At 52.5% G+C, this 26516-nt stretch overlaps 2 protein-coding genes across 4 annotated transcripts in view; one reads left to right on the top strand and one right to left on the bottom strand.

Annotated features, from left to right (window-relative positions):
- Positions 1 to 551: 551 nt before the first annotated feature.
- Positions 552 to 17441, bottom strand: mgat4b (alpha-1,3-mannosyl-glycoprotein 4-beta-N-acetylglucosaminyltransferase B). Its single transcript, XM_057043501.1, has 15 exons — positions 17162 to 17441; positions 7466 to 7645; positions 7212 to 7355; positions 6990 to 7123; positions 5887 to 5933; positions 5672 to 5785; positions 4167 to 4242; positions 3957 to 4071; positions 3100 to 3230; positions 2916 to 3023; positions 2567 to 2760; positions 2260 to 2338; positions 1658 to 1742; positions 1369 to 1481; positions 552 to 1214 (listed from the first exon to the last, which is right to left on the bottom strand). The coding sequence occupies exons 1-15, from the start codon at positions 17256 to 17258 to the stop codon at positions 1191 to 1193; spliced, it is 1641 nt and encodes a 546-aa protein (XP_056899481.1). The 5' UTR covers positions 17259 to 17441; the 3' UTR covers positions 552 to 1190.
- A 434-nt stretch (positions 17442 to 17875) lies between these two features.
- LOC130531444 (diacylglycerol kinase theta-like) overlaps positions 17876 to 26516 on the top strand; it is an 11548-nt gene continuing 2907 nt past the window's right edge. Inside the window, exons 1-16 of one of the 3 annotated variants that reach the window (XM_057043471.1) lie at positions 18344 to 19478; positions 20036 to 20115; positions 20411 to 20510; positions 20625 to 20716; positions 20842 to 20967; positions 21383 to 21536; positions 23051 to 23122; positions 23328 to 23428; positions 23672 to 23883; positions 23977 to 24067; positions 24146 to 24200; positions 24269 to 24330; positions 24401 to 24551; positions 24841 to 24879; positions 24951 to 25066; positions 26425 to 26516. The exon at positions 26425 to 26516 is cut by the window's right edge and continues 60 nt beyond it. In XM_057043471.1, the coding sequence (XP_056899451.1) occupies positions 19280 to 19478; positions 20036 to 20115; positions 20411 to 20510; positions 20625 to 20716; positions 20842 to 20967; positions 21383 to 21536; positions 23051 to 23122; positions 23328 to 23428; positions 23672 to 23883; positions 23977 to 24067; positions 24146 to 24200; positions 24269 to 24330; positions 24401 to 24551; positions 24841 to 24879; positions 24951 to 25066; positions 26425 to 26516 (1742 nt within the window). In that variant the 5' untranslated portion in view covers positions 18344 to 19279. Of the gene's footprint in view, positions 18296 to 18339; positions 19479 to 20035; positions 20116 to 20410; positions 20511 to 20624; positions 20717 to 20841; positions 20968 to 21382; positions 21537 to 23050; positions 23123 to 23327; positions 23429 to 23671; positions 23884 to 23976; positions 24201 to 24268; positions 24331 to 24400; positions 24552 to 24840; positions 24880 to 24950; positions 25067 to 26424 lie in introns of those variants that run through there. The other 2 variants (XM_057043472.1, XM_057043470.1) reach the window with 2 other exon arrangements.

Genomic DNA, 26516 nt, shown 5'->3' on the forward strand with positions numbered 1-26516 from the left:
TGTCATTAATCTCTCTCTGTCCCCCACCCCGGGAAGTTCATAATAGTTGTTTTACTCCTCTTTTATTTCCTCCCCATGCGTTCAGACTTTCAGTCATTGCAGTTATCAACACATACCGCAGGGTGGCGCTATTGTAATTAGGGCTACTTACGTGTGTTACACACCAATATCAGATTTTCCTGCTATATTGTGTCTTTTATTGTGGTTGCGCTCAGTAGCGAATGAGGACGCCAACGTTTAAATGAAGTAAAAGGTGAATAATTCAGGAAACACGTTTGCCGAATAATTGCCTTTTCCGGTCACGTGGTCTTTGTCCCTGTGACGTCTACTTCGTGTCGACTGGTTCTGTAAAAGTGTCTACGCTTGCTCATCGCACACGCTTCCATCGAGGCTGCTCACATCATTTTGAATAATAGCAGCAAAGAGTGTGACGTCATGACAGTCACACTTCCGGTCACCTGACCTGTTTTGTCTGTAAAATAGACCTGAGATGAGAAGTCTCGTTCCCTGGGTAGGACTTTGATTGTTAGAATGTGTGTCAACGAGAGAAATGGGAAAAAAGATGAGTTTTTATTTTTGCACCAGATTGAAAAACTAGTACAGCAAAGTACAACAGAGTGCAGTACCTTATGGTAAAGTACACTAAAGTACTGTCAGAATACTGCAGGACAGACACAGTATTGGTGACAAGGCCTCAATTAAAACAACTTTAAAAGATTTTATTAGAAAAGTAAAGATTCAGCTGTCGTCAGTAGTTTCAAGCCACAACGTTGTGAGGAGGTGAGAGCAAAGGATTCTGGGAACTTGCTGTGCTCCAGCCTGGGGCAGTTTGACATGAAGTTGCTTTTGGTTAAGGCAAATGACACAAACTACCATCATGCTGTGGGAAGATTCCTGCACTGGTTACTGTGGGAGCAGGGCTGGGTGTGACCACCACCTGACACGGATCAGCAGATGGTGGTGGTGCTCACGGCACCTCCTTCACGGTCGCCAGTGTTGGACATTTACTCTACAACCTTATGTACACAGAACTCCACTGGGGGTCCAGAGCGGCACCGCAGCGTCAGGCTGCACCGTCAGTCTCTGACGTCATAATTCCTGCAGTAGCGTGATTCGGCCACAAGAGGCCGTGGTACCGCGGGGTTCCAAGTCTGGGCGTTGCTCTGGTGGCAGGACCTGGAGAAGGAACCTCAGTCTGTTTTCTTGATGAAGATCTGTGGGAGGAGCCAGAAGAGCCAGTATGATTCAGTAGAAACCTTAAAAATGTTCCTGACTGGATTCAGATTTCCATTCCAGATCTCCAGGAACCATCAAGTGATCACTAAGGGTTTAAGTACTGTATGGTTCCAGAAAACTGGACCTCCTAACCTCACTGAGGATCACCCAGACTGGCGAATCTGTCAACACTGAGAGACGCATGGCCTCCAGGGGCCCGAAGGATGGGTCTACCTCCCCCTCTGCAATCCCATTCTGGAAGGTTCCTGGAATAGATGGAGACCAAGAAGATCAATAAACTATGGAATTAGAAGGCTTTGATGTTTGAAACCCAGAGTTCCCTGCCAGCATTCAGAACGGTGTTCAACGGAATCTTACACACACATCTTGTTCTTCTCACATTACTTCTGAATTTGATGCACAAAGATCCTGTTTGTCTCACCGATCCTGATGAATCCGTCTTCTGTTCGACGGTACTTTGTTTTCTCTTTGTCATCTGTCAGAGCTTCTTTCTCTGCCTGTATGTTCTGGAACCACAGAGCAAAACACAATCACACACAGTTACACACACACACACACACACACACATTCTCTCTCTCTGAGGGACATTTGAGAGTCTCTGATCATCCTGATGTTCATGATTTTGGATTAGATTATTATTGACGTGATGATGGTGGTGGTGATGATGATGGTGATGGTGGTGTTGAAGATCATCATCATCCTCCTCTCCACCACAGTTCCTCTCTCCTGGCTGGTGTTACCATGACAACCGCCTCCACCTTATCTGTGTTCTCAGCTGTTTTCGCCCTTCAGACGAAGTTTAACTAAATGTTTTTATGTTAAATCTTCATATAAGATCTGATGTTTGTGTCAGGATTTTGGATTTTTCCACAGAAATTTAAAAAAACAAAACATTTAATTTTTATTTTAGAGCAAAAATCATCAAAAAGAAAGTGCATTTTTTCAAACGACAGCTGATTGGTAGCTGATCTGTGATGACTTCCTCAGACTGAGATCTTCAGTGAGGAGGAAGAGCAGACTCACGTCAAAGGGCTGAACCTCCACGGAGGTGTTGTACAGCTTGTCTCCTGGATGCTCAATGTTTCCACTCCGAAAGAAATATCTGAAAAACAAAGAGATGAGATGAACTTCATGTCTTTAGACAGGACTGCGTGATCCATCCAGCTCTCTTCTGACCCCCCCTCGGTTCTCTGGTCTGTTCTCGAGACACCGGAACCATTTCTTCGAGGGCTACCCGACTCTTCATCTATGGTTCATGCTCAGCGTTCCAGACTAGGCAGGATCAGCACTGGACTCCCTCGTCCCCTCCCACATCTCATCGTGGACCAACCTCTCAATGCGGACAGGTGTGAAAAAGCGTATCCGGATGAAGTCTCCTGCTACGGGGGTGAAGGCCCAGAAGAAGTCCTCCCCCAGGTAGGCCTTCTCTAGGGTGAAGTGCTGGTAGGTCTTCAGGCTGGTTGTCACCTCTGCCAGTGGGTTGGCGTGACCCTTGTGGAGCGTCTGCTTCCCAAAATCCTTGTCCTGGGATAAAGGTTCAGGTTTGTCAGGGAAAGCAGGCACTCGCACACACTCACACACACACACACACTCACTCACACACACACACTCACACTCACTCACACACACACTCACACTCACACTCACACACACACACTCACACACACACACACACACACCTTGAGCTTCTGTATCTTTCCTGCCAGAGAGGAGTGTGTGCCGACATGCTGGAAGAGCGACGGTTTGAAGCGAATCCTCAGGTTGGCCTTCTGCCGGTCACAGTGTTTCTGAGGGACACACACGCCACCACGTCATTCCAAACATCACAACAACGGGTCACGTGAGCCGGGCTGGGAGCCGCACCGCGTCTTTCTCCGGGTTGCACACTTTGACCCACATGATGTGATCCAGCAGCCAGTCGATGGGTTTGTCTTTGTAGAACATCAGCATGAACTCTACGATGAGGGACAGGTCCAGAGACTTGAACATCTTACCTGTCAGACAGAAGCAGGACAGGAAAAGCTGAAAGAGTGAGGGGCAACTAACTAACCAACCAACTAACCAACCCACTAACTGCTAGCTAACAGCTAGTTATCAGGAGGCTCTGTGATGAGTCAAGTCATTTACGGCGGAGGGAACATTTGGTGGGAACTGAAGGTCAAAGGTGATGAGGAGGGCCCGTCTCAACGGCCTGAAACAGGCGAAGAGCTTCTGACGGGCTCTGATCCGTTCGGACAGTTCCGCCTCTGAAGGTTCTGACGGGGCGACAGCGTGAAACAGCCGCAGACCGAAACCAGGCAGGACCAAAGCTAAACTGAGCTAATGTGAGGAGCTGAATTAGTGAGGAGCCTGGAGCGCTCGTCACTTTCAACCCATGAACCCATGAACGCTGCTCGCAGCAGGTGGAGAACAAAGAGCTTCACCTGGTCAGAAACAGGGAGCGCATGACCAGTATGACCAGTATGACCAGCATGACCAGTATGACCAGCATGACCAGTATGACCAGCATGACCAGCATGACCAGTATGACCAGTATGACCAGTATCACCAGTATGACCAGCATGACCAGTATGACCAGCATGACCAGTATGACCAGCATGACCAGCATGACCAGCATGACCAGTATGACCAGGAGGAGGAGCTGCCTCCACCTCCACCTCCATCAGGGTCCTATTATTTAGTTCCCTTTCTCCCAACACACCCGCCGTGATGGTACAAACCGATAAAGCCCAGCTGGGAAAACTCCAGGATCATCCAGTCCTCCAGCGGCTGCTGCACTGCAAAGTTCTTCATGGTGGTGAAGAAGTTGGGCCGAGCCACGATGTCGTCCTCCAGCTGGACGAGGCAGAGAAGCCACAGTGTAAACGTGTGGGTGTGGAGGCTCCAATGGAGGCTCATCATCAAGGTGAGACAGGTTCCTCATGGCTCACCTGGACGTAGTAGGTTCCTTTGGACTGGCAGTACATCATCAGGAAGCAGTAGTCCAGGTTCTGCTTCGTCCTCCACCTGAGGAAGAGGAGCAACATCCTCAACCAATCACAATGCTGCTCTGGTCACCCACAGCAAGTGGGTCAGAGATCAAAGGGATTCATGATCAAAGACGACACTCACACACGTGATACTAGTAGTTACAGTAATTTTAGAGAACTCAGATGCTTTGATGCTTTGATTCAGAATTCTGATGTCAGGTCATGTGACCTCCGTCAGAGGTCAGTGTAGTGGACAAAATATTACAGATTTGTCCTCTTCCTCCACTCCTCCATCCCTCCACTCCTCCATCCCTCCACCCCTCCATCCCTCCACTCCTCCATCCCTCCACCTCCTCCATCCCTCCACCCCTCCACTCCTCCATCCCTCCACCCCTCCATCCCTCCACTCCTCCATCCTCCATCTCTCCATCCCTCCACTCCTCCATCCCTCCACCCCTCCACCCCTCCATCCCTCCACCCCTCCATCCCTCCACCCCTCCATCCCTCCACTCCTCCATCCTCCATCCCTCCACCTCTACATCCCTCCACCCCTCCATCCCTCCACTCTCCATCCCTCCACCCCTCCATTCCTCCACCCCTCCATCCCTCCACCTCTCCATCCCTCCATCCTCCACTCCTCCATCCCTCCACCTCTCCATCCCTCCACTCCTCCATCCTCCATCCCTCCATCCCTCCATCCCTCCACCCCTCCACTCCTCCATCCCTCCATCCCTCCACCCCTCCATCTCCTGTCCTCCTTTAAATGCTTCCCCTGGGCAGTTCAGTCACCATGGAAACCAGACGAAGAAGATGAAACAACCGTTTATTAATAAAATGATGTCACCTCAATATGTGTGTGTGTGTGTCTGCGTGTGTGTGCGTGAGTGTGTGTGTGTGTACGTGTACGTGTGTGTGTGTGTGTGTGTGTGTGTATGTGTGTGAGTGTGTGTGTGTATGCGTGTGTGTGTGTGTGTGTGTGTAGTGTGTGTGTGTGTGTGTGTATGTGTGTGTGTGTGTGTGTGTTGCGTGTGAGTGTGTGTGCGTGTGTGTGTGTGTGTGTGTTGTGTGTGTGTGTGTGGTGTGTGTGTGTGTGAGTGTGTGTGTGTGTTGTGTGTGTGTGTATGTGTGTGAGTGTGTGTGTGTATGTGTGTGTGTGTGTGTGCGTGTGAGTGTGTGTGTGTGTATGTGTGTGTGTGTATGCGTGTGCGTGTGTGTGTGTGTATGTGTGTGAGTGTGTGTGTATGTGTGTGTGTGTATGCGTGTGCGTGTGTGTGTGTGTATGTGTGTGAGTGTGTGTGTGTGTGTGTGTGTGTGTGTGTATGCGTGTGTGTGTATGTGTGTGCGTGTGTGTGTGTGTGTGGGCTCATCAGAACCGACGCTTCATCACAGACGTTCTGAGGAGCTGGTGCTGCCTTCAGGTGCAGAGGCCATGTGGGACAACAGAAACTCCTCGGGGGAACACACACCTGACCCTCTCCTTCGGGTCTCCAAACGACTCCCTCAGTTGGGAGAAGTCGGGGTAGAAATGAGAGGACGGCGAGACGACCTCGAGGAGTCCCGACTGAATCTCTGCAGGAAAACTGAGACAGGAAGGAGACAAAGTGGAGGTGAGAAGAATCTGGAGGACCCGTCCCACCAGAACCTGTTGATCTGTTGCCATAGAAACAGCAGGTGAACGTACAGGCGCTTCAGGTTGTCTGCTACACTGCTGGCGTACTGCTGGTCAGCCTGGAAACACACACACACACACACACACACACACACACCTTTCATGTGTGACATTTATTCACAACAGATAATAATATAGATAACAGCTGCTTCACATGAGTCCGTCCAAACATGGAGAAAACACCAGGACACAACTGTTTCCTGTTTCAAACACACACACACACACACACACACACACACACCACACACACACACACACACGCACACACACACGCGCAGGCCAGCCGGGCCCTGATTGGACCAACGGGGGGCTGGGCAGTGATGCAATCAAGTTTTCAAATAATTGTTTATTTTGGGAAATGTGTGTGTGTGTGTGTGTGGAGGTGGGCGGGGCTAAGGCAGTGCTCATGTTAATTAGCAGCAGATGTGGTTTGTGTTGCCGTTTGTCACGTTGTTGATGTGAAACTTGGATCTTCAGGATTCTGACAGACCTCCAGAGCTGCTCCAGCCTCTCTTGGTCTCTTTACTGGTTATTTTCCATTTTAACTTCCTCTGAATTCTGGGATTAATCTCATGATTTGATTAGTTTTCCACATGTATCCTGATATCCTTCCATCTTCTCCTCCAGCTGCTCCTGTAGGTGTTTTTAATGAACAGTAAAGCTTTGAGTATTGAAGAGTGTTACTCTTCATTCCATCAGTCTGGACCAGGATCCGACTTCCTGCTGGTTCTGGCTCAGCTGACCACCTCATTAACGCCTGAGTTTAAGAATAAAAGCCATGTTTTTACTCTCAGAGGCTTCCAGAGATGTTGCCTTCTTTGGTGCATCATCCAGTCATGTAAAATTCATGCTACGCTTTTAGAAAACGCTGAGAACATTTTGGCCGCAGAGACGAGGATTGAGGATTCAGTTCAGCATGTTTTTATTGTTGAACGTCAGAATCAGAAGATTTCGTTAGAGAAGCTGCAGCCTGACTGTGAGTGAGATGCCTGCAGCAGTTAGCATGATGGCAGAAGCTAAAGGCTAATTTACCCAGTGTGGGGGTCGTTAATGGAACCAGTGACCTTCAGAACGCCTGCGAGGAAACATCGGAACACAAACACGCGGCCACTGACCTCGGCGATGAGGACCACGATGACACAGTCCTCCTTCTCTGCGGCGCTGAGCTCCGACATTAGCGAGCTGAGCGTGTCGGTCAGGTAGGAGTGGACCTCCCTCTTCACACTGGGGACCCCCATCACTATGGAAACTACAGGCAGGGGGTGTTAGAGGTGAGCTGTGATCCTGGGTGGTGGTCTGACCTGCTCCACGAGGGGCAGGAGGACCTCGGCTCTTACCTCCTGTGCGACCCTGGCCCACATGCACAGCAGGAAGGAGGCTGTCATCTCTGTTCAACAGGTGAGGAAGATGATGGAAGATGGAGGGAAGCTGAAGGACATTTTTGCTGCTGCTCACGTTCCACAGCCTCAGCCTGGTCTCTTCTGGAACCAGAACATTGATGAAGGTTAGCAGTAATCTGCATCCAACAGGTTCTGTGACACTATATGAAACGAGGTGGAACCAGTGAGGTTTAATCTGGACCAGCACCGACCCGACAGGCTGCTCCAGGTGCGATTGATGTCCCGCAGGGCCTGCTTCTCGGCAATGGCCTTCTTGATCTCCTCCAGCACCAGGTTGAGCTCTTTGGAACGTCGAAGGTTCTCCTGCTCAGCCAAGTGGAGGCGCTCCCTCAGTGCCAAGAACTCCCGCTGGTAGATGTCCACCACATCTCCTACACAAGAGGAGGAGCAGAGCAGGAGAAGAGAAGGAGAAGAAGAGGAGAAGAACAGAGGAGAGAAGGAGAGAAGGGAGGAATGTTGTTGGGAGGAGCGACAGATGGTTTTTCTGACAGATTATTTTCCATTATCTGGATTACAGCAGCAGAGAGACCAAAGCAGCTCGTCAACATCAGCAGGTAGAGAAATAATCTGAGTCAAACCATCAAGCTAAAAGGTTCAAACTGCTCCTAAAGCTCCGAGGAGAAGCTGCTTTAATCCCTCCACACTTTTACTGGGACATCATGCAGATTAACCATCAATTCAAACTGGCTGACAGGAAGTGAGGAGTCCACACGTCACTGGTAGATCTCAGGCGTGTCTTCCTGTCTTTCCTTTCTTCCTTTCATCCAGTATGTGGAGCATGTGGAGCCATTAATTAGCGAGCTGCTCTTCCTAAACTGTGATTAACTTCCTCACTTTGGTCACAGAAAAGCCTGAAAATCTCTCAGATCTAAATCATGTTGGTGTCTCGTGCTGAGGACCTGCTGTCCTGATGATGGCGCTACAGGAACCTGCACAATTCTTCAGCTCTTCTTGACTCCTATAAACCCAAAGACCAGTGGGACCCACAAACAGGGACCTGGGGTTCCACTGACACCTCATCTGAACCCAGTTCAAACTGGGCCCGTGAGCTTCTGAGGACCTGCCTGTGTTCTGGGCCTGGTGGGTTTGATGCACCAGCATCAGGGAGTAAAGCAGAGCTCCAAACAGGAAGTGTGTCACTAGAACTGGCGACTGAGGCCGCGACAGGAAGCTGCTGAGTCACAGGTGGAAGCTGATGTTCTCCCAGCGTTCCCCAACAGAGGAACATTCCATAGAGGAACCGTCACGGAGTTAGTCTGTTTATATCTGAGACAAGGGCTGGTGACACAGCTCCTCTCACATCTCCACCTCCAGGACTTCAGGAGACACTCATGTGTCATTACCACTTTTTCCTGCTGTGTTGACCAAAGTCATGAGTTCTGTTTGGGTTCTGCTGAACCAGATCAGTTCTGATGGGTCTCAGGGCTGAGGAGGTCAGAAGAAACCTTGATCACAGAAACCTTGAACACAGAGCAACGTCACACACGGATCAGGTGACCAATTCATCAACCATTTCCTGGTGGAGGGCCACGCCCATTCACTCTCCTCACGGAGGCCTACTACACACTACTGTGTGTGTGTGTGAGTGTGTGTGTGTGTGTGTGTGTGTGAGTGTGAGTGTGAGTGCGAGTGCGAGTGCGAGTGCGAGTGTGAGTGTGTGTGAGAGGAGGTTCTGGTTTCAGTCAATATGTAGACTGATTCGCTGTTTATTTGAGCCATTAGTCAATACTTGTTTTCTTTGTGTGTATTTGCCTGTGTGTGTGTGTGGTGTGTGGGGGGGGGGGGCTGTGTGTGTGGGGGGGGGGCTGTGTGTGTGGGGGGGGGGCTGTGTGTGTGTGGGGGGGGCTGTGTGTGTGTGTGTGTGTAGCACTCAGAAGATCTCATGTGCTTGCTCCTCTCAGTATCGGCTGTCACACACCTGACCTCTGACCCACACACCAACCACAGACCCACACACCAACCACAGACCCACACACCAACCACAGACCACACACCAACCACATACCCAAACACCAACCCATACCCACACACCAACAACATTCCCAAACACCAACAACAGGCCCAAACACCAACAACAGACCCACACACCAACCACAGACCCGCACACCAACCACAGACCCACACACACCAACCACATACCCAAACACCAACCACATACCCACACACCAACACATACCCACACACCACCACAGACCCACACACCAACAACATTCCCAAACACCAACAACATTCCCACACACCAACCACAGACCCACACACCAACCACATACCCAACACCAACAACAGACCCAAACACCACCACATACCCACACACCAACCACATACCCTCACACCAACAACATACCCAACACCAACAACAGACCCAAACACCAACCACAACCCACACACCAACCACATACCCACACACCAACCACATACCCACACACACCAACAACATTCCCAAACACCAACAACAGACCCACACACCAACCACATACCCACACAACCAACCACATACCCACACACCACCACCCACATACCCTCACACCACCACATACCCACACACAACCACATACCCCACACCAACCACATACCCTCACACCAACCACATACCCCACACCAACCACATACCCCCACACCAACCACATCCCAAACACCAACAACAGACCCAAACACCAACAACATACCCCCCACACCAACCACATACCCACACACCAACCACACAGACCCACACACCAACCACAGACCCACACACCAACAACAGGCCCAAACACCAACAACAGGCCCACACACCAACCACAGACCCACACACCAACCACAGACCCAAACACCAACCACAGACCCACACACCAACCACATACCCAAACACCAACCACAGACCCACACACCCAACCACAGACCCAAACACCAACAACAGACCCAAACACCAACCACAGACCCACACACCAACCACAGACCCAACACCAACAACATGCCCAAACACCAACAACAGCCCAAACACCAACAACAGGCCCAACACCAACAACAGGCCCAAACACCAACAACAGGCCCAAACACCAACAACAGGCCCAAACACCAACAACATGCCCAAACACCAACAACATACCCACACAGGCTGTGATGAAGAGGAGGAAGAGGAGGATTTGCGGTGCGTTCAGGATCAGCCAGAGAAGCTGGGCTGGTCTGATGATGGAAAACCTGTCAAAGATTCAAATAAACTGATGAATGCCTGAGAATTTCTGTCACCATAGCAACAACCCATGGAGCCGCTCTCCCTCACACACACAGACACACACACACACACACACACACACACACACACACACCACACACACACACACACTCACACACACACACACACACACACAGACACACACACACACACACACACACTCACACACACTCCAGATCAGATCAGGGATGAAGGAAAGTTACAAAAATTAGAATTAGAATCTTTTGTTCTCTGTAGTTAATGTAGTATCAGTGTGTGTGTGTGTGTGTTTGTGTGTGTGTGTCAGTGTGTGTGTGTGTGAGAGAGAGTGTGTGAGTGTGTGTGTGTGAGTGTGTGTGTGTAAGTGTGTGTAAGTGTGTGTAGTGTGTGTGAGTGTGTGAGTGTGTGTGTGTGTGTGTGTGTGTGTGTGTGTGTGTGTGTGTGTGTGTAAGTGTGTGTGAGTGTGTGTGTGTGAGTGTGTGTGTGTGTGTAGAACGGAACAATAAAAGCTTTTACAAATTAAAATGCCAGATTGAGGGATGAATAATTGATGTCAGAGTCTCAGAAGCTTTTAAAAACTCATCAACAGTGATCGTCTCCGTTTGTTTACACATTTATTTAAGATTCACGTCCAGCAGAGAATCGTCCTTAAATTAAAGCAACAAAAGGTTAAAGGTCAACTGCAGAATCTGTGTGTTTACTGGAATTAAACCAGTTGAATGAACACAGGAAAGATTTCAGCAAAATAAAAGAATGAATAAAAGCAGCATTGCTGGTGGTTGTGTTATTGATGTGTCTTCACACACACACACATACACACACACACACACTGAACACACCACATTCACACACACACTGACACACACACATACACACACTCACACACACACACAGAACACACACACACACACAAACACACACCACATACACACACTCACACACACACACACAGAACACACACACACACTCACACACACTCACACTGAAGACACACACACACACACACCCCCATACACACTCACAAACACGCACCTGAACACACACACACACACACTCACACTGAACACACACACACACACTCACACAGGCTCACACTGAACACACACACACACAGACACACATTCACACTCACACACACACACTGAACACACTCCCAACCATACACACTCACAAACACGCACACTGAACACACACACACACACTCTCACACTGAACACCACACACACACACTCACACAGACTCACACTGAACACACACACACACAGACACATACACACTCACAACACGCACACTGAACACACACACACACCTCACACTGAACACACACACACTCACACACACACACTCACAAACACGCACACTGAACACACAACACACACTCACACTGAACACACACACACACACACACACACACTGAACACACACACACACACACTCACACACACACACACTGAACACACACACCACACACACACTCACACACACTCACACTGAACACACACCACACATACACACTCACACACACTCACACTGAACACACACACACACACCTCACTGAACACACACACACCACTCACACAGACTCACACTGAACACACACACACACACATACACACTCACAAACACGCACACTGACACAACACACACACCACACTCACCAGACTCACACTGAACACACACACACAACACACATACACACTCACAAACATGCACACTGAACACACACACACACACTCACACTGAACACACACACCACACACACACACATACACACTCACAAACACGCACACTGAACACACACACACAACACTCACACTTGAACACACACACACACACTCACACACACACACTGAACATACACACACACACACTCACACACACACACTCACACACACACACACAGAGGGTGTTGGGAATCAAGAGCTAATGTTACCGTGGGAACAGACGCTCAATGGTTGATGGGGCAACAGGAGAGTGTATCTGGGGCAGGTTGCAGGTTTCAGTCCCTCAGAGGCAGAAATCCAAGAACCAGAAAAACAACTGAAGGACCCGGAACATGTGGACCAGAACTCAAACTGGAGCCTGTTAACCTGCTTAAACTGGTCACCACAGCCGTTAGTCATGGTGGCTGACCTCTGACCCCTGACCCCTGACCTCAGCCAAACAACAGCTTCATCCTTCAACAGTCCTTTGAAGTTGTGAGGACCTCCAAAAGGTAGCGAAAGGGGCGGAGTTAGCCAGAGAATGTCCTGTTCTATTGGTGTAAAATATGGGATGTTGCTCCTCCAGATGGACTGGTCAGTAGGTGGAGGGTTACCATGGTGATGAGGGAGCTGTAGTCACCCCAGCAGCCAGAGATCATTGTTGCGGTGGTGACAAACACCACTTTGTGAGCGAGAGCGTGCGTCCTCGTGCCTCCAGAGGTGGGAAGGAACAGATGTTCTACCAGTCCCACGCAGCCCTGCTGATGGGACTCCTCCCGTCTGGGAGGAGGAGGTGAGCGAAGTCAGGTCGCAGCAGTGGATGAGACCACTGGGGGAAAAACAAGCCACCATTGAGAAGATGGAGGGGCAACTGGAAAGACTGGGGCAACAGAGCAGCCTGTTGGGCCTGGAGAGGCTAAAACCACCCTGAGTCTCATCTTCAGCAGCTGCCAACTGGACTTCAGTGTGTTTTATTCACCAGGCTGGAACTGGAAGGCTCCCAAACTGGGAGGGAACCAGTCAGAACGGGGAGAACCTGGGGGAGGAGCCAATGAGCATCAACCATGGTGGGACGGGGACAACAGGAAGGACCATATAAGGTCAGAGGTCGGCTGCTGCAACCATGACATCATCAGGTTGGATGGGCACACTGATGTGTGGCACACAGAGTCTCACACACACACACACACACACACACACACACACACACACACACACCCACACACCACCACACACCACACACACACACACACACACACACACACACCACGCACGGGGTGTAATATTACTCAGCCTGGTCAACACATGTCCTTGCAATTCTGAGTACTGATGGACAGAAGCCAGCTGCTGACTGTGTGTGTGTGTGTGTGTGTGTGTGTGTGTGTGTGTGTGTGTGTGTGTGTGTGACCCCGTGATTGTGTTATCAAGTTCAAAGGTCCTATTTGATCTTGTGCAGGAGCTTTGAGTGATCAGAGGTGAAGCAGAAGCTCTGATCTTCATGTGGTAAACATGTTTATTTATCTGTGTTGTTGTTGTTGTTGTTGTTGTAAACAGCCACCTGTGAACATCACGTGTGTTCAGGTGCAGCAGAAGAACGTTGGACTTCAGTTGTTTGGTTCAGTCAGTAAATGAAGGATTTTTCCAGGAAGCTGCAGCAGTTTTGTTGACAAATCATAGTAAAAAGGTCAGAAGATTCTGAGCAGGTGGAGGAGGAGGGGAGCCCCCTCCACACCCCCCCCTGCTCCTCCTCCCCCCTCCCCCCCCTCCTCACCCCCCCCCCCCCCCTCTCCTCCCTCCCCCTCCCCCCCCTCCCTGCTCCTCCCCCCCTCTCCTCCTCCCTGCTCCCCCCCTCCTCACCCCCCCCTCCTCCCTCCCCCTCCTCACCCCCCCCTCCTCTCCTCCTCCTCCCTGCTCCCCCCCTCCTCACCCCCCTCCCTGCTCCTCCTCCCCCCCTCTCCCCCTCCCCCCCCCTCCCCCCCCTCCTCTCCTCCTCCCCCCCCCTCCCCCCCTGCTCTTCTTCCCTCCTCTACCTCCCTCCCCCTCACCTCCCCCCCTCTCCTCCCCCCTCCTCCCCCCCCTCCTCCCTACCCTCCCCCCCCCTCCCCCCCTCCTCGCCCCCCTCCTCCCGTCCTCCCCTCCCCCCCCTCTTCCCTCCTCTCCCTCCCTCCCCCTCCCCTCCCCCCTCTCCTCACCCTCCCTCCTCCCCCCCCCTCCCCGTCCCCCCCTCCCCCTCCCCCTCCCCCTTCCTCCCCCCTCCCCTCCCCCTCCCCCTCTCCCCCCCTCCCCCCTCTCCTCCCTCCCCCCCCTCCTCCCCCCCCAGCTCTCAGTGTCTCATGACTTGTGCACAAAGACTCTCAATCACGAGCTCCTCAGCGTCGATGCTTTCCTGGAGTTTATTTCAGTTTCCACTTCAATAAAAGACTTCTTCTCCTCTCTGAGCTGAACTGAAAATCCTAAACAAAGAGCCAGTGTCCTCAGACAGAGGTCAGAGGTCAGGCAGTCACATGGTGCAGCCAGCAGCTCACATGCTCCGTTCCTCCCTTCTCATGCTGCTCTCCCTTCCAGGTGAGGACCATCGTTCCCCGACATCCCAGCACAGCATCCACACACTATTGATGACTGATCAGTCCATCAGGCAGCAGATCAAAGGCTGATGGGATCAAAGGGGCTGATGGGATCAAAGGGGCTGATGGGTGGAACCACAACCTGATCAATCCAAATCTCTGCTGACGTGTTGTTTTATCTCAGAACCATCTCAGATGCCTGCCCGGAAACACTGAAAACAATTTGCTTTGCGTTTCCACGACGACGGATGTGGCTCTCTTCTCGGACGCTCCAGTATAACAGACAGTCCAAACAGGGCGTAAACAGGGCGTAAACAGGGCGTAAACAGGGCGTAAACAGGGCGTACCTGTTTTTTCTGCATGTTAGAGGAACATCACGGTGAGCGTGAGGTCAGCGTGAGGAAGAGGAGGAGGAGGAGGAGGAGGAGGGGAGGAGAGGGGAGGAGGGCTGTAACACAGCAGACTGTAACCTGATACAATAATGGGAATAAAACCTGCTGGATGCTACAATAATGTTCCCATCTGCTTTTCTTTTCAGTCTACAATTAATTTAGCCGCAAGCTAACGTTTATCTGAGCAACAGTCTCAGAGGAAGGACAAACCAAGTTCCTGACAAACACACAATGCCAGGCAGGATGTGTGTGTCCGCATGTGTGTGTGAGTGTGTGTGTGTGTGTGTGTGTGTGAGGGGGAGCGACAAGGCCGAGCATGTTCACTGCTGAAAAGAAGCTCATGTGTCATCTGATCACTATGAACTAATTGCATGTAGTAAACCAATCTGTGTGTGTGTGTTTGTGTGTGTGAGTGTGTGTGTGAGTGTGTGTGTGAGTGTGTGTGTGTGAGTGTGTGTGAGTGTGTGTGTTCCTAAAAGTTATATCTGAATTTGAGAACAATAAGAATTGCCTTGAAAAATCCAACCATCACACCTGTCAGCATTGACCTTTGACCTTGCAAAGTTAGAGAATAAAATCCAAAAGATTCACCAACCAAAATCATTTTCATGTTGATAATCAATCAATACATGAAGATCCAGACATGTTGCCAGAGAAAGTGTGTCGTGCTCCTGACTGGGATGTTGTTCTGACTCCGCCCACCTGAGCAAACACACCACGCGTGGCCGGTACGTCTCCTCCTGCTGTGTGTTAACACCAGAACCAAGCGCTCCCTCTCAGCTGAGAAAATACAACAGCAGGACTCTTTAATCTCCACCCCCTCGCCAGCTGTAAGCTGTCACAAACCAAGTGCTCCCCAAGACTGAATTTGGCACCTGAAGACGCTTCACTGCCAAAAGCACCTTCATGGTGTCTCCGTCCCTCCTGCTGTTACAGCTCAGAAGTGAAGCCCGTGGTTCTGTATCACATCTCAGCCCTTGTCCTCAGAACCTGGAAGTTCCCCTGAAGTGTCCACACAGTCCAGCTGTAGAGGTGCCTTAAATCAGACTAACCCCTCCCTCTGCTGAGGTTTGCTTAACCAGCTGACCTGTGAAGGAAACCAAGTGCTCCCTGCCTTATCTGCAGCGTTATTTCTGATCATAAGTGATCGTCTCCGTCTCATCTGGGCTCCAGCAGCTGCTCTGGCTGCACAAACAAGCGCTCCCTCTGTGACGCTGACCCGGACCTCCAGCACAACCTGCTGTAGGACAGCTACCACCTCCTTGACCCCCCCAACACACACACACACACACACACACACAACACACACACACACACACACACAACACACACACACACACACACCACACACACACACACACACACAACACACACACACACACACACACACACACACACACAACACACACCCAACACACGCACACACACACACCCAACACACACACACACACACACACACCCAACACACACACACACACACACAGACACACACCTCTATTCCCACCCCACATAGCTTGTCCCATGTGTTCCTTTACAAACAGAACCTCTTAAAAGGAACAAAGTGAGCATTCTTTTATGAAGAGCCCATCAGTTATCAGAATCCACCCCCCCCCCCCCCCGCCCCCCGTCATAAATCAAGCACTCCCTCCCTCAGTTCCCTCCTACCACACATCATAAAAGCACCACAAACCAAGCGCTCCCTTAACCTCCAGGATCTGTCAGTTGAAGCTCATCTAACAAATCAAGTCCTCCGTCATGACCTCAGTGTTGGAGCCCCCCCCCCCCCCCCCCAGCAACAACTGACGCCCAAACACACACACGTTCACACACTCCTCCTGAACTCATCCCAAACCACCACCAACACAAAACAAAACCTCCTGCTGCTCCTCCTGCTGCTGCTCCTCCTGCTCTCCTGCTGCTCCTGCTTCATCTCTCCTTCAGGTACACACGTGATTCGCCACAACCGCCTCAAACTGCAGCGTCCCCCCGACCCCCCGCACCTCCCCCCAGCCCAGCAGAGCGGGGGTCCGGGTCTTACCTCTGGAGCTGCTGAAGGCGGTGTACCAGGACAGGGAGAGCAGCCCGCTGAGCCCAAACAACAGAACCGTCAGGAAGGACACATTTCGGAACCTCATCTCCGGAAAACCGGGATCATATCCGCACCGAGAGGGGGAGAGAGGGACAGAGAAGGGGGCAGGTACGGAGAGGGAGGGAGAAACAGACGGTCAGACAGGCAGACAGGCAAACAGACACACAGACAGGTACAGACGGCACAGAGACGGCGAAGCGGAGAGGCGGGCGGAGCTACTGAGAGCCTGGAGAGGGGGGGCCGAGGGGGACAGGGAGAGGAGGGGGGGGGACGGTAGAAGAGAGAGAGAGGAGAGAGAGGAGAGAGAGGAGGGGAGAGAGAGAGGAGAGAGAGAGAGAGAGAAGGAGAGGTAGAGGAGGGAGAGGAGGGAGAGAGAGGAGAGAGGTAGAGGAGAGGAGGGAGAGAGAGAGGAGAGGAGAGAGAGGGGAGAGGAGAGAGGAGGGAGAGAGGAGGAGAGAGGAGAGAGAGGGTAGAGAGAGGAGAGAGAGGAGGGAGAGAGAGGGTAGAGAGAGGGTAGAGAGGAGGGAGAGGGAGAGAGGAGAGAGGTAGAGGAGGAGAGGGTAGGAGAGGGGGTAGAGAGAGGGGAGAGAGAGGGAGAGAGAGGGATGAGGGGGGAGAGCAGAACTTAGAGAGAATATGAGAACAAACAATAAATATTTTAATATTGATTATCATTATAGTATAAATATTAACGATCTAACGTGGACAAAATGTCAAAAAAATCTTCCTTTTTTCTGTTATCCTTCTCTTTTCGCCCCGCCTCGTTGGACCTTTGTTCCAGAGCAGCTCCGTTATTTCTGAACATTTATTTTCACTCCTGTTTGCGTGATTGTTCCAAAGGCTGATTTGGTTGTAATGTCGCCACCTACCGGTCAGATGTGGAACGAGCCCCACTTGTTCTCTGGAGATCCGCTCAGGTCGCCTGTGGCGCCCCCTGGTGGCGCGGATGTAACCCGGCGTCGTCCGTCCACTCACCACTGGAATACCGAAAGGGGATTCTAACCTCTGCCATGATGACCGGTTTGATCACTTGATGCCTTGCTCAGAGGCTCCTGTGCGGGCGCTGGTGGTCACGTGCTGCAGGTACAACCGCGTGCTGACGACCAGCGGTCCAAAACAGAAAGGTTGGGTTTATAAAGAGGAAGAATGGGACTATGATATGAAACATTCCCACAGCCTCAGATTTAACAGAACAAAATCTTTACTGATTAGCAAACGAACAGTAATGATGACGACACATGATAACACATCTCACTGGTTCCGATGGTTCCTGTTCTAAGAACTTTGTGTCCAGCCGGGATATGAAATCAATTACGTTCTTTTATTCCTTGTCAAAATTTGACACGTTTTGTTGAGACGCGATCAACAAAGTAATCGGATTACAGCGTGATCTCCTGATCTGTCTGATGAAGAGGAGGAGGAGGAGGAAGGAGGAGGAGTAAATCAGTGCTGGAGGCTCTGACGCGGAAGAGCAGCGAGTCCTGGTGAAGCAGAACCCGGAATGAGCCTCCGCTGCGGCTCGGCTCACACTTGTTGCAGGGTTTCGGTTCTCCGCGGCGGTTTTGGACCTTCGGCTGAGCGGGTTTCAGGCCGGTTGGTTCCGTTTGGAAACAGTTTCACCGCTGTTGGCTCGATTCGGGTCGCTGTTGCGGAAGCCTGGGCCGGAGCTCCGCTGCTGGGCATCGTTAATTCATTCCGAGGCTGGAGGAGTCCGGCCGCGCTCGGCTCTCTCCGCGCGGAGCCGCGCAGCTCCTGGCACCGCGGCTGGCACCGCTGTCTCCGGGCGCAGCGGCTCAGGTCCGGAGCGGCTCAGGTCCCGGAGCGGCAGGACTCTCTAGGCCGTGACGAGGCTACGCCGACCCCGGAACCCCCTCGGTGTGTTCCAGGAATGTGGATTTTGGATCGGTATGTTCACGGCCTGGTACAATCTCTGTGTTTGGCTTCGGATAAATAGCTTTGGGAGCGGGAGAAGCTCCGGGTCTGGGTTCGGCCCAGTGCGATGATTTACGCTTAGACGTCCAGGAGCCCAGTGGACCCCGTCGTACCGGTCGTGACTGAGTGTGGGACATGGCCGAGGCCGAGGCCGGCCGGAAGACACCGGACCTGGCTCCCTCCAACAGCCAGAGAGGCAGCCCTGTAGCCGCCAAGGCCAGGACCCAGAGGTCCGTGCTGGGACACTGCCTGAAGAAAGTCACCCTGACCAGACCCACCTTCTGCCACAGCTGCAGCGACTTCATCTGGGGGCTGGTGGGCTTCCTGTGTGAAGGTAGACCCCCCGACACTCACGTACTGCCCGTTCAGGATCAGGATCTGTCAGTGACCCAGAACCTGTTTCACACACACACACACACACACACACACACACACACACACACACACACCAGTTTGTCAGGTTGATATGGGACAACCAGTGTGTTGCCGGGCAGACTGGCGAGTCTCTGGTTGTCATGACAACCGGCTGCCTGTTTGGGTGATGTTGACAGACGCTACAGCCTCCTCTTCCTCCTCTTCCTCCCAATTAAAACCGCTCAGATTACCCAACATTCAGATTAACAGCTGTGATGTCATCGCTCCTGTGATCAATCATTCAAACATCAGCGAAGCAGCGTTACTATGGGATGGAGGCTGCTGACGTATTGGTCCCTGCCGTGGAGGAAGGCCGAGTCCATCAGAGATCTAACGAGCCTGAACGGCGTTTCGCCACGGCGACCAGGAACACCGACATCACTGTCCCGTTAATGCTGAAGACCAGATGTGTGTCGCTGGTGTGAACTGATCAATAGTGTGATCAGATGCTCCCACGGTTCTCCCTCTCCTCCCCAGTCTGTAACTTCATGTGTCACGAGAGGTGTGTGAAGATGCTGAGCTCCGTCTGCTCCTGCAGGACGCCGTCTGCCATCCGGGTGAGTCACGGACGGCTGATCGGTGCTTTGATCGATCAGAACTCGTCATCACTGAGCCCGGCCGGAGAGATACTGTAACCATGGCGATGCCTGTCAGCATCCTCCACAGCAACAATAGGAGGTTGAGAAAAGTAAAAAAAGAAACAGCCAGAAATGTGGGAAGTTTAATCGTTTGAGTTCAGTTCAGGTGGTTTCAGCTCCTCTGTGAGGAACCTCTGGTCCTGTGACTGTGCTGCTCTCTGTCCACGTCCATGTCTCCAACGTCCCGTGGACGTGTTTCTGCTGCCCCCCTCAGGTCCCCGTGGCTCACTGCCTCGTCCCTGCAGGACACAAGAGGAGGTTCTGCTGCGTCTGCAGGAAGCAAACGGAGGGAAACTCGGCGCTGCGCTGCGAAGGTCCGAGTTTAATCAGCAGCTGAAGCAGCGTGAAAACACCTCACCTGACTGTGTGTGTGTGTGTGTGTGTGTGTGGTGTGTGTGTGTGTGTGTGTGTGTGTGTGCCTGCTGCAGTGTGTGAGCTGCATGTTCACGCTGACTGCGCCGCCTTCAGCTGTGCCGACTGTCGCAGGACTCACCAGGACGCCGCTCTGGAGCAGGTGAAGGTGTGTTTGATGTTCTCCACAGATCCTCTGTCACTTATTGATCCGTGGGTAAACAACAGCAGCGGTGCTGAAGCGCTCGTGGGGAGCAGGTTTGTCCCTCAGCGTTCTACTTTCTGTGGCGGCAGGATACGTTCCACCACCACTGGAGGGAGGGCAGCCTGGGTGCAGCGGCCAGGTGCGAGGTCTGCCGCCGCTCCTGCGGCTCCTCGGACGTCCTGGTGGGGGTGAGATGCGAGTGGTGCGGCATCACGGTAAGAACCCGCTGAACCGGTTCTCTTAGCTACCTCCACGCCTCCAGGGGGCTCCACTGCTCACACAGAGGCGATGGAGGAGCAAACGATTGGCTAAGTTCACCTGTGCCAACCAGGGTGTCTGAGTCAGTCAGCGCCAGGGCCACGCCCACCAGGGTGGCGTGGGTACGGGGTGGCGCCAGGAACACCTGAGCTCCAGTGAGGTCACTGACGTCACCACCAAACCAGCTTTAAAACCATAGAAGAAGTCCAGGAACACATTTCAACAGTGGTTGAATGGAAACACGTTCAATCTGTGATGTTTGTATTTTATGGTGTCAAAGTTCTGTTTATCAGGTTCTGTTTATCAGGTTCTGTTTATCAGGTTCTGTTTACCAGGTTCTGATGACAGGCGTCTTGTCTCTCGCCCCCACAGACACACGCCGCCTGTTGCAGCAGCCTGCCAGCAGGGTGCGCTCTGGGGCGGCTGCGCTGCATGTTGCTGCATCCTGCCTGTGTCGAGCTCACTTCCAGGAACTTCAGCAGGAAGCAGGTGTACCGGCTCACCGAGGACTGCAGCCCCGACCAGGGTACACACACACACACACACACACCTCACACACACACACACACTCACACCCTCACACACACACACCACACACACACACACACTCACACACACACACACACTCACACTCACACACCACACACACACACCACACACTCACACACACACACAACACTCACACACACACACACACACACACACACACACTCACACACACTCACACACACCACACACACACACTCACACACACACACACCACACACCACACACTCACACACTCACACACACAACACACACACACACACACACACCACTCACACACACACACACCACACACACACACACACACTCACACACCACACACACACACACCACACACACACACACACACACTCACACCCTCACACGCTCACACACACACACACACACACACACACACACACACACGCACACACACTCACACCACACACACTCACACACACACACACACACTCACACACACACACACACACACCACTCACACACACACCACACACACTCACACACACACACCACACACACTCACACACACTCACACTCACACTCTCACCCACACACACCACATCCTCTCTCACTGCACATCCACCTTGTTTGCTGACATCTTCGCTTAGTTTACTGATCAACTCAGTGTCAGCGGGGGGGAGGGTCAGCTTCCAGGGGGGGGGTCAGCTTCCAGAGGGGGGGGTCAGCTTCAGAGGGGGGGGGGGGGTCAGCTTCCAGAGGGGGGGGGGGTCAGCTTCCAGAGGGGGGGGGGGTCAGCTTCCAGAGGGGGGAGGGGGTCAGCTTCCAGAGGGGGGGGGTCCATGAGTGTGAGGACCATGAGTCCCTCTTGATGGCGTCTGTGGACGCAGCGTCCAGGTCTGTTAACAGTGGAGGGAAGTCCCTCGCTAGTTTGGGTCGCATCAGTCCAAGAGAAGAAGTTCTCCAGGTGCTGCTCTCAGGACTGGACAGAGGAACACAGGTAGGACCGGTAAAATGACCAATTTAACCCAGTTATTACCAAGACATGGACCTGGGTGACCAGTAGGGGGGGTCCTAAAGGTCCTATATTTAGTTTAACTCAGTCTCAGATCATTCTGGTGCCCAGATGGGATTTGTAGTTTAGATCTAGTTAGTTTCCTGAGAATTGACCTTCAGCGACGACCTGGACATGACATCAGAGCAGCGGGTCGTCAGCATATAGGCAGTAAAGGGCTCAGAGGGCACCGCTGACGGGGACCAGGCTGTAGGTTTGTTCAGTCCAACAAGTCACATTTGGTCCAAACCCCAACCTGGACCCGGTTCCAGTTCAGGTGTTTCCACATCTGTGTGCTGATGAAGAGGAGTGAAGGTGTTCAGCTCTTTGTGGGGTGTCTCCATCGGTGGGTCGCCCTGGCGCTCAAACACCCTGTTGACTGTTGCTGGGTGGAGGTCCGAGTGATCCGACCCGGTCAGCGTGTTCAGGAAGATCCAGAACCAAACGTTTTCATCCGCTTCTCTCTGTGTTCATCTCACCAGATAACTCGGACGATGTGGATCCGTCTGCTGCTCTGGTGTCTAAAGATGGTCAGTCAGCTCCTGCAGAGGCAGGTCAGACCCACGTCCTGGCCCAGATTCTACACCTAGACCCTGAGCCAGAGTCCAGCTGTGGACCGCTCTTGTTCTTGTTTTTCAGAAAATCTCCTGAATGAAAAAGGAAGTGAGATTAAACCTCTGTGTGTGTGTGTGTGTGTGTGTGTGTGTGGTGTGTGTGTGTGTGCGTGTGTGTGTGTGTGTGTGTGTGTGGGTGTCACAGGAAAACAGTCTCTTCGGGTGTTTGATGGCGATGATGCGTTCAAGCGCGGCTCGTTCAGATTGGTCTCTCTTCTTCGAGCTACAACCAATGAGGAAGTGGTGGTGAGAGTCCCGCCCCCTTTTAAACCACGCCTCCTACAGGCAGCCCATAATACCAGCACCTGAACATTTTAGTGGAACTTTTGGAGTCTCAGGTCTGATGGAACATTGTGTTGACTTGAGAACATCTCTAATAACAACAGTTTTATTTACGGACGTGATTAAACATCTTAATTATTTACAAGTTACTTAATAAAATAATTGTTATATTATATTAAGAAGCGCACTGCCACTGTTGTCCTGCAGGAGGCAGCTCTGAGGGCCTTTTACCTCCCAGATGAACCTCAGGATTATGAGCTGCTCCAGATCGGCTGCATGCAGCGTCTCCATGGCGACGACAGCCTCAACCACAGAGGCCCAAATAACAGGAGCTCGCTGAAGGATGCTGGCAGTGCCTGGCTCCTGAGGGCCAAACCTGGAGACACCGAGGTCATCAAGGTCTACGCAGGCTGGGCCAGGTGAGACGAGGCGAGGCAGATCCCAGGTGATCAGGTGACCAGGTGATCAGGTGACCAGGTGATCAACCCTCTCTGTCCTGCTCTGGTTTTCAGGACTGCAGAGACGTTTGTGTCCATCTTGGTGTCAAAGGTCAGCACATCGAAGTCTGTTCTGACGGAGGTCCTGGTCCAGCTCAATGTGCAGGTGACGTTCTCATGCACTCAGGTGTGCTCACCTGTAGCGCTCAGTGTTTCTCATGCTGCTGACGTTGGTCTCCTTCAGGATAAAGATGCTTCCAGGTTCAGCCTGATGGAGGTTCTGATGAGCAGCAAACAAGGTGAGAGCAGCAGATGGGTTCAGTTACCTGCATGACCTTGTGATGACGGGGTCCTGGTTCCTCTCCAGTGCTGAAGCAGACGCTGAGTCCACAGGAGAAGATCCTGGACAAGGTGCAGGAGATCAGGAAGGTGAGCCACTATTGATCAGCTGGCGTGCTCACGACTCAGAACTTGATCTGGTTTTACCTGGATTTTCCAGGTGTCTCTGCGTCAGATGAACCAGACTCGGTTCTACATTGTAGAGAACGTGAACCAGAAGGTCCAGGTCAACCTGCTGATTGGAGAACTGCCCCCCCTGCTGGCGAAAGAGGAGTACAGCCACCTGCTGCAGGAGCACATGGCCGTCAAGGGTGAGTGTCACCCAGGCGGATCCCCCTCAGGTGGATCCCCCTCAGGTGGATCCCCCTCATCCCCCTGAGGCGGATGCCCCTCAGGTGGATCCCCATCAGGTGGATCCCCCTCATCCCCCTGAGGCGGATCCCCCTGAGGTGTATCCCCCTGAGGTGGTCCCCGAGGTGGATCCCCCTGAAGCGGATCCCCAAGTTGGATCCATATGACCATCATGTGTCACCACAAACCTCCTGAAAAGACACAAAATGTTGTCGAGTCACATGTTTCCTGCTCACTTCCTGTTTACAGGTCACCTGGTCATGGTCAAGGAGGTCTACTCCAGTCAAGGTGAGCCGGTTGTCATGGAAACCACCCAAAACATTTTTCTAACAAACTTAACAAATGTGTGCGTGTGCCAGGTGCGTTGGCGCTGCAGATCTCCTGCTTCTCTGAAGCAGAGCGGATCTACATGTTGGCTAAAGACACGATGGTCAACAACAGGATGCTGACGTCTCTGCTGGTCCCACAGATCCAGGTGAGTCTCACCTGGTGCTGAAGCTTCTCTGCTGCTGCAGGTGGTCGTGGCTGCCCACAGCTGTAAGAGCGTCACCTGGAGGTCACCTGGAGGTCACCTGGAGGTCACCTGGAGGTCACCTGGAGGTCATAGGAAACCTTCCTTGATCTCTGTTGTTGAGAAGCGGTGACTGCGTTACTGGACCTCCTGGTCTGTTCCAGATGTTCCAGTCAGGATGATCTAAAGCGTCAGGTCCTGGACTGGTTTCCATCCTGGTTCTGGTGAACCTCAGTGCTGTCTCTGAGAGTTACCAGAACATCCTGTTAGCGCCACTGGGTGGGTCGCTGGGATTAGACTGGTTCAGATCTGAGTTCCACCCTCTTCGCTCAGCCCAAACCCAGGTGATTGTGTTTGGGTCTAAACCCCTCAGGAACCGATCAGCTGATCCCATCTGCAGAATCATCTCGGTGGTTTGTCGGTGAGGAATCTTGAGTGACCTCTGACCTCGATCTGACCTTCTCTCATATGAAGCACTGGTTCCTCTAGGCTGGCCTGTTGTGGGTCAGTGTCATCAGAAGAATCAGAACCTCCAGCTGATCCCTGATGGGTTTCATCCTGTTGACGGCAGCGTTCCTGGTGCTGCTCCCTTCAGGTTCAGTCCTGAGGATTCAGGAAACCTTTTCACAGCTCAAAACGGTGCCGACAGCCACAGGTCAAGATCCGAAAGATCTGGTGTCTCCATCATGGATCAGATATTAATCCTTTAAAACTGGGCTGGTCTGTGGGGGGGGGGGGCTGCATAGGCCCCTAACTCCTCCTCCAGCCCCGCCCTCTTATCCAAATACGGTTACTTCTGGTCCCCCAAACCTGAGATGGCGACGCCCTGTAAACCAAATGCTTCTAAAATGTCCCATCACAACCGGTGGGTGGGGCCATGGAGCGTTTGTGGGTGGAGCCATGGAGCATTTGTGGGTGGAGCCACGGAGCGTTGGTGGGTGGGGCCACGGAGCGTTGGTGGGTGGGGCTGCGGAGCATTGGTGGGTGGAGCTATGGAGCACTGGTGGGTGGAGCCGCGGAGCGTTGATGGGTGGGGCCACGGCGCGTCGGTGGGTGGGGCAGCGGAAGCGCTGGTGGGTGGAGCCACGGTGCGTTGGTGGGTGGAGCCGCGGAGCGTTGGTGGGTGGAGCCACTGAGTGTTGGTGGGTGGGGCCGCGGAGCGTTTGTGGGTGGAGCCACGGAGCGTTGGTGGTGGAGCCGCGGAGCGTTGGTGGGTGGAGCCACTGAGTGTTGGTGGGTGGGGCCGCGGAGCGTTGGTGGGTGGGGCCACGGTGCGTTGGCGAGTGGTCAGTATGCTTAAGTGCACGTTGTTGTTTGCACAGGCGGAGCGTCTCGCCAGCGACGTCTGTCCTCTTCTTGTGTTCGTCAACCCGAAGAGCGGCGGTCTGAAGGGTCGGGAGCTCCTCCACAGCTT

Source organism: Takifugu flavidus, chromosome 9, assembly GCF_003711565.1.
Source record: "Takifugu flavidus isolate HTHZ2018 chromosome 9, ASM371156v2, whole genome shotgun sequence".
Lineage (NCBI taxonomy): Eukaryota > Metazoa > Chordata > Actinopteri > Tetraodontiformes > Tetraodontidae > Takifugu > Takifugu flavidus.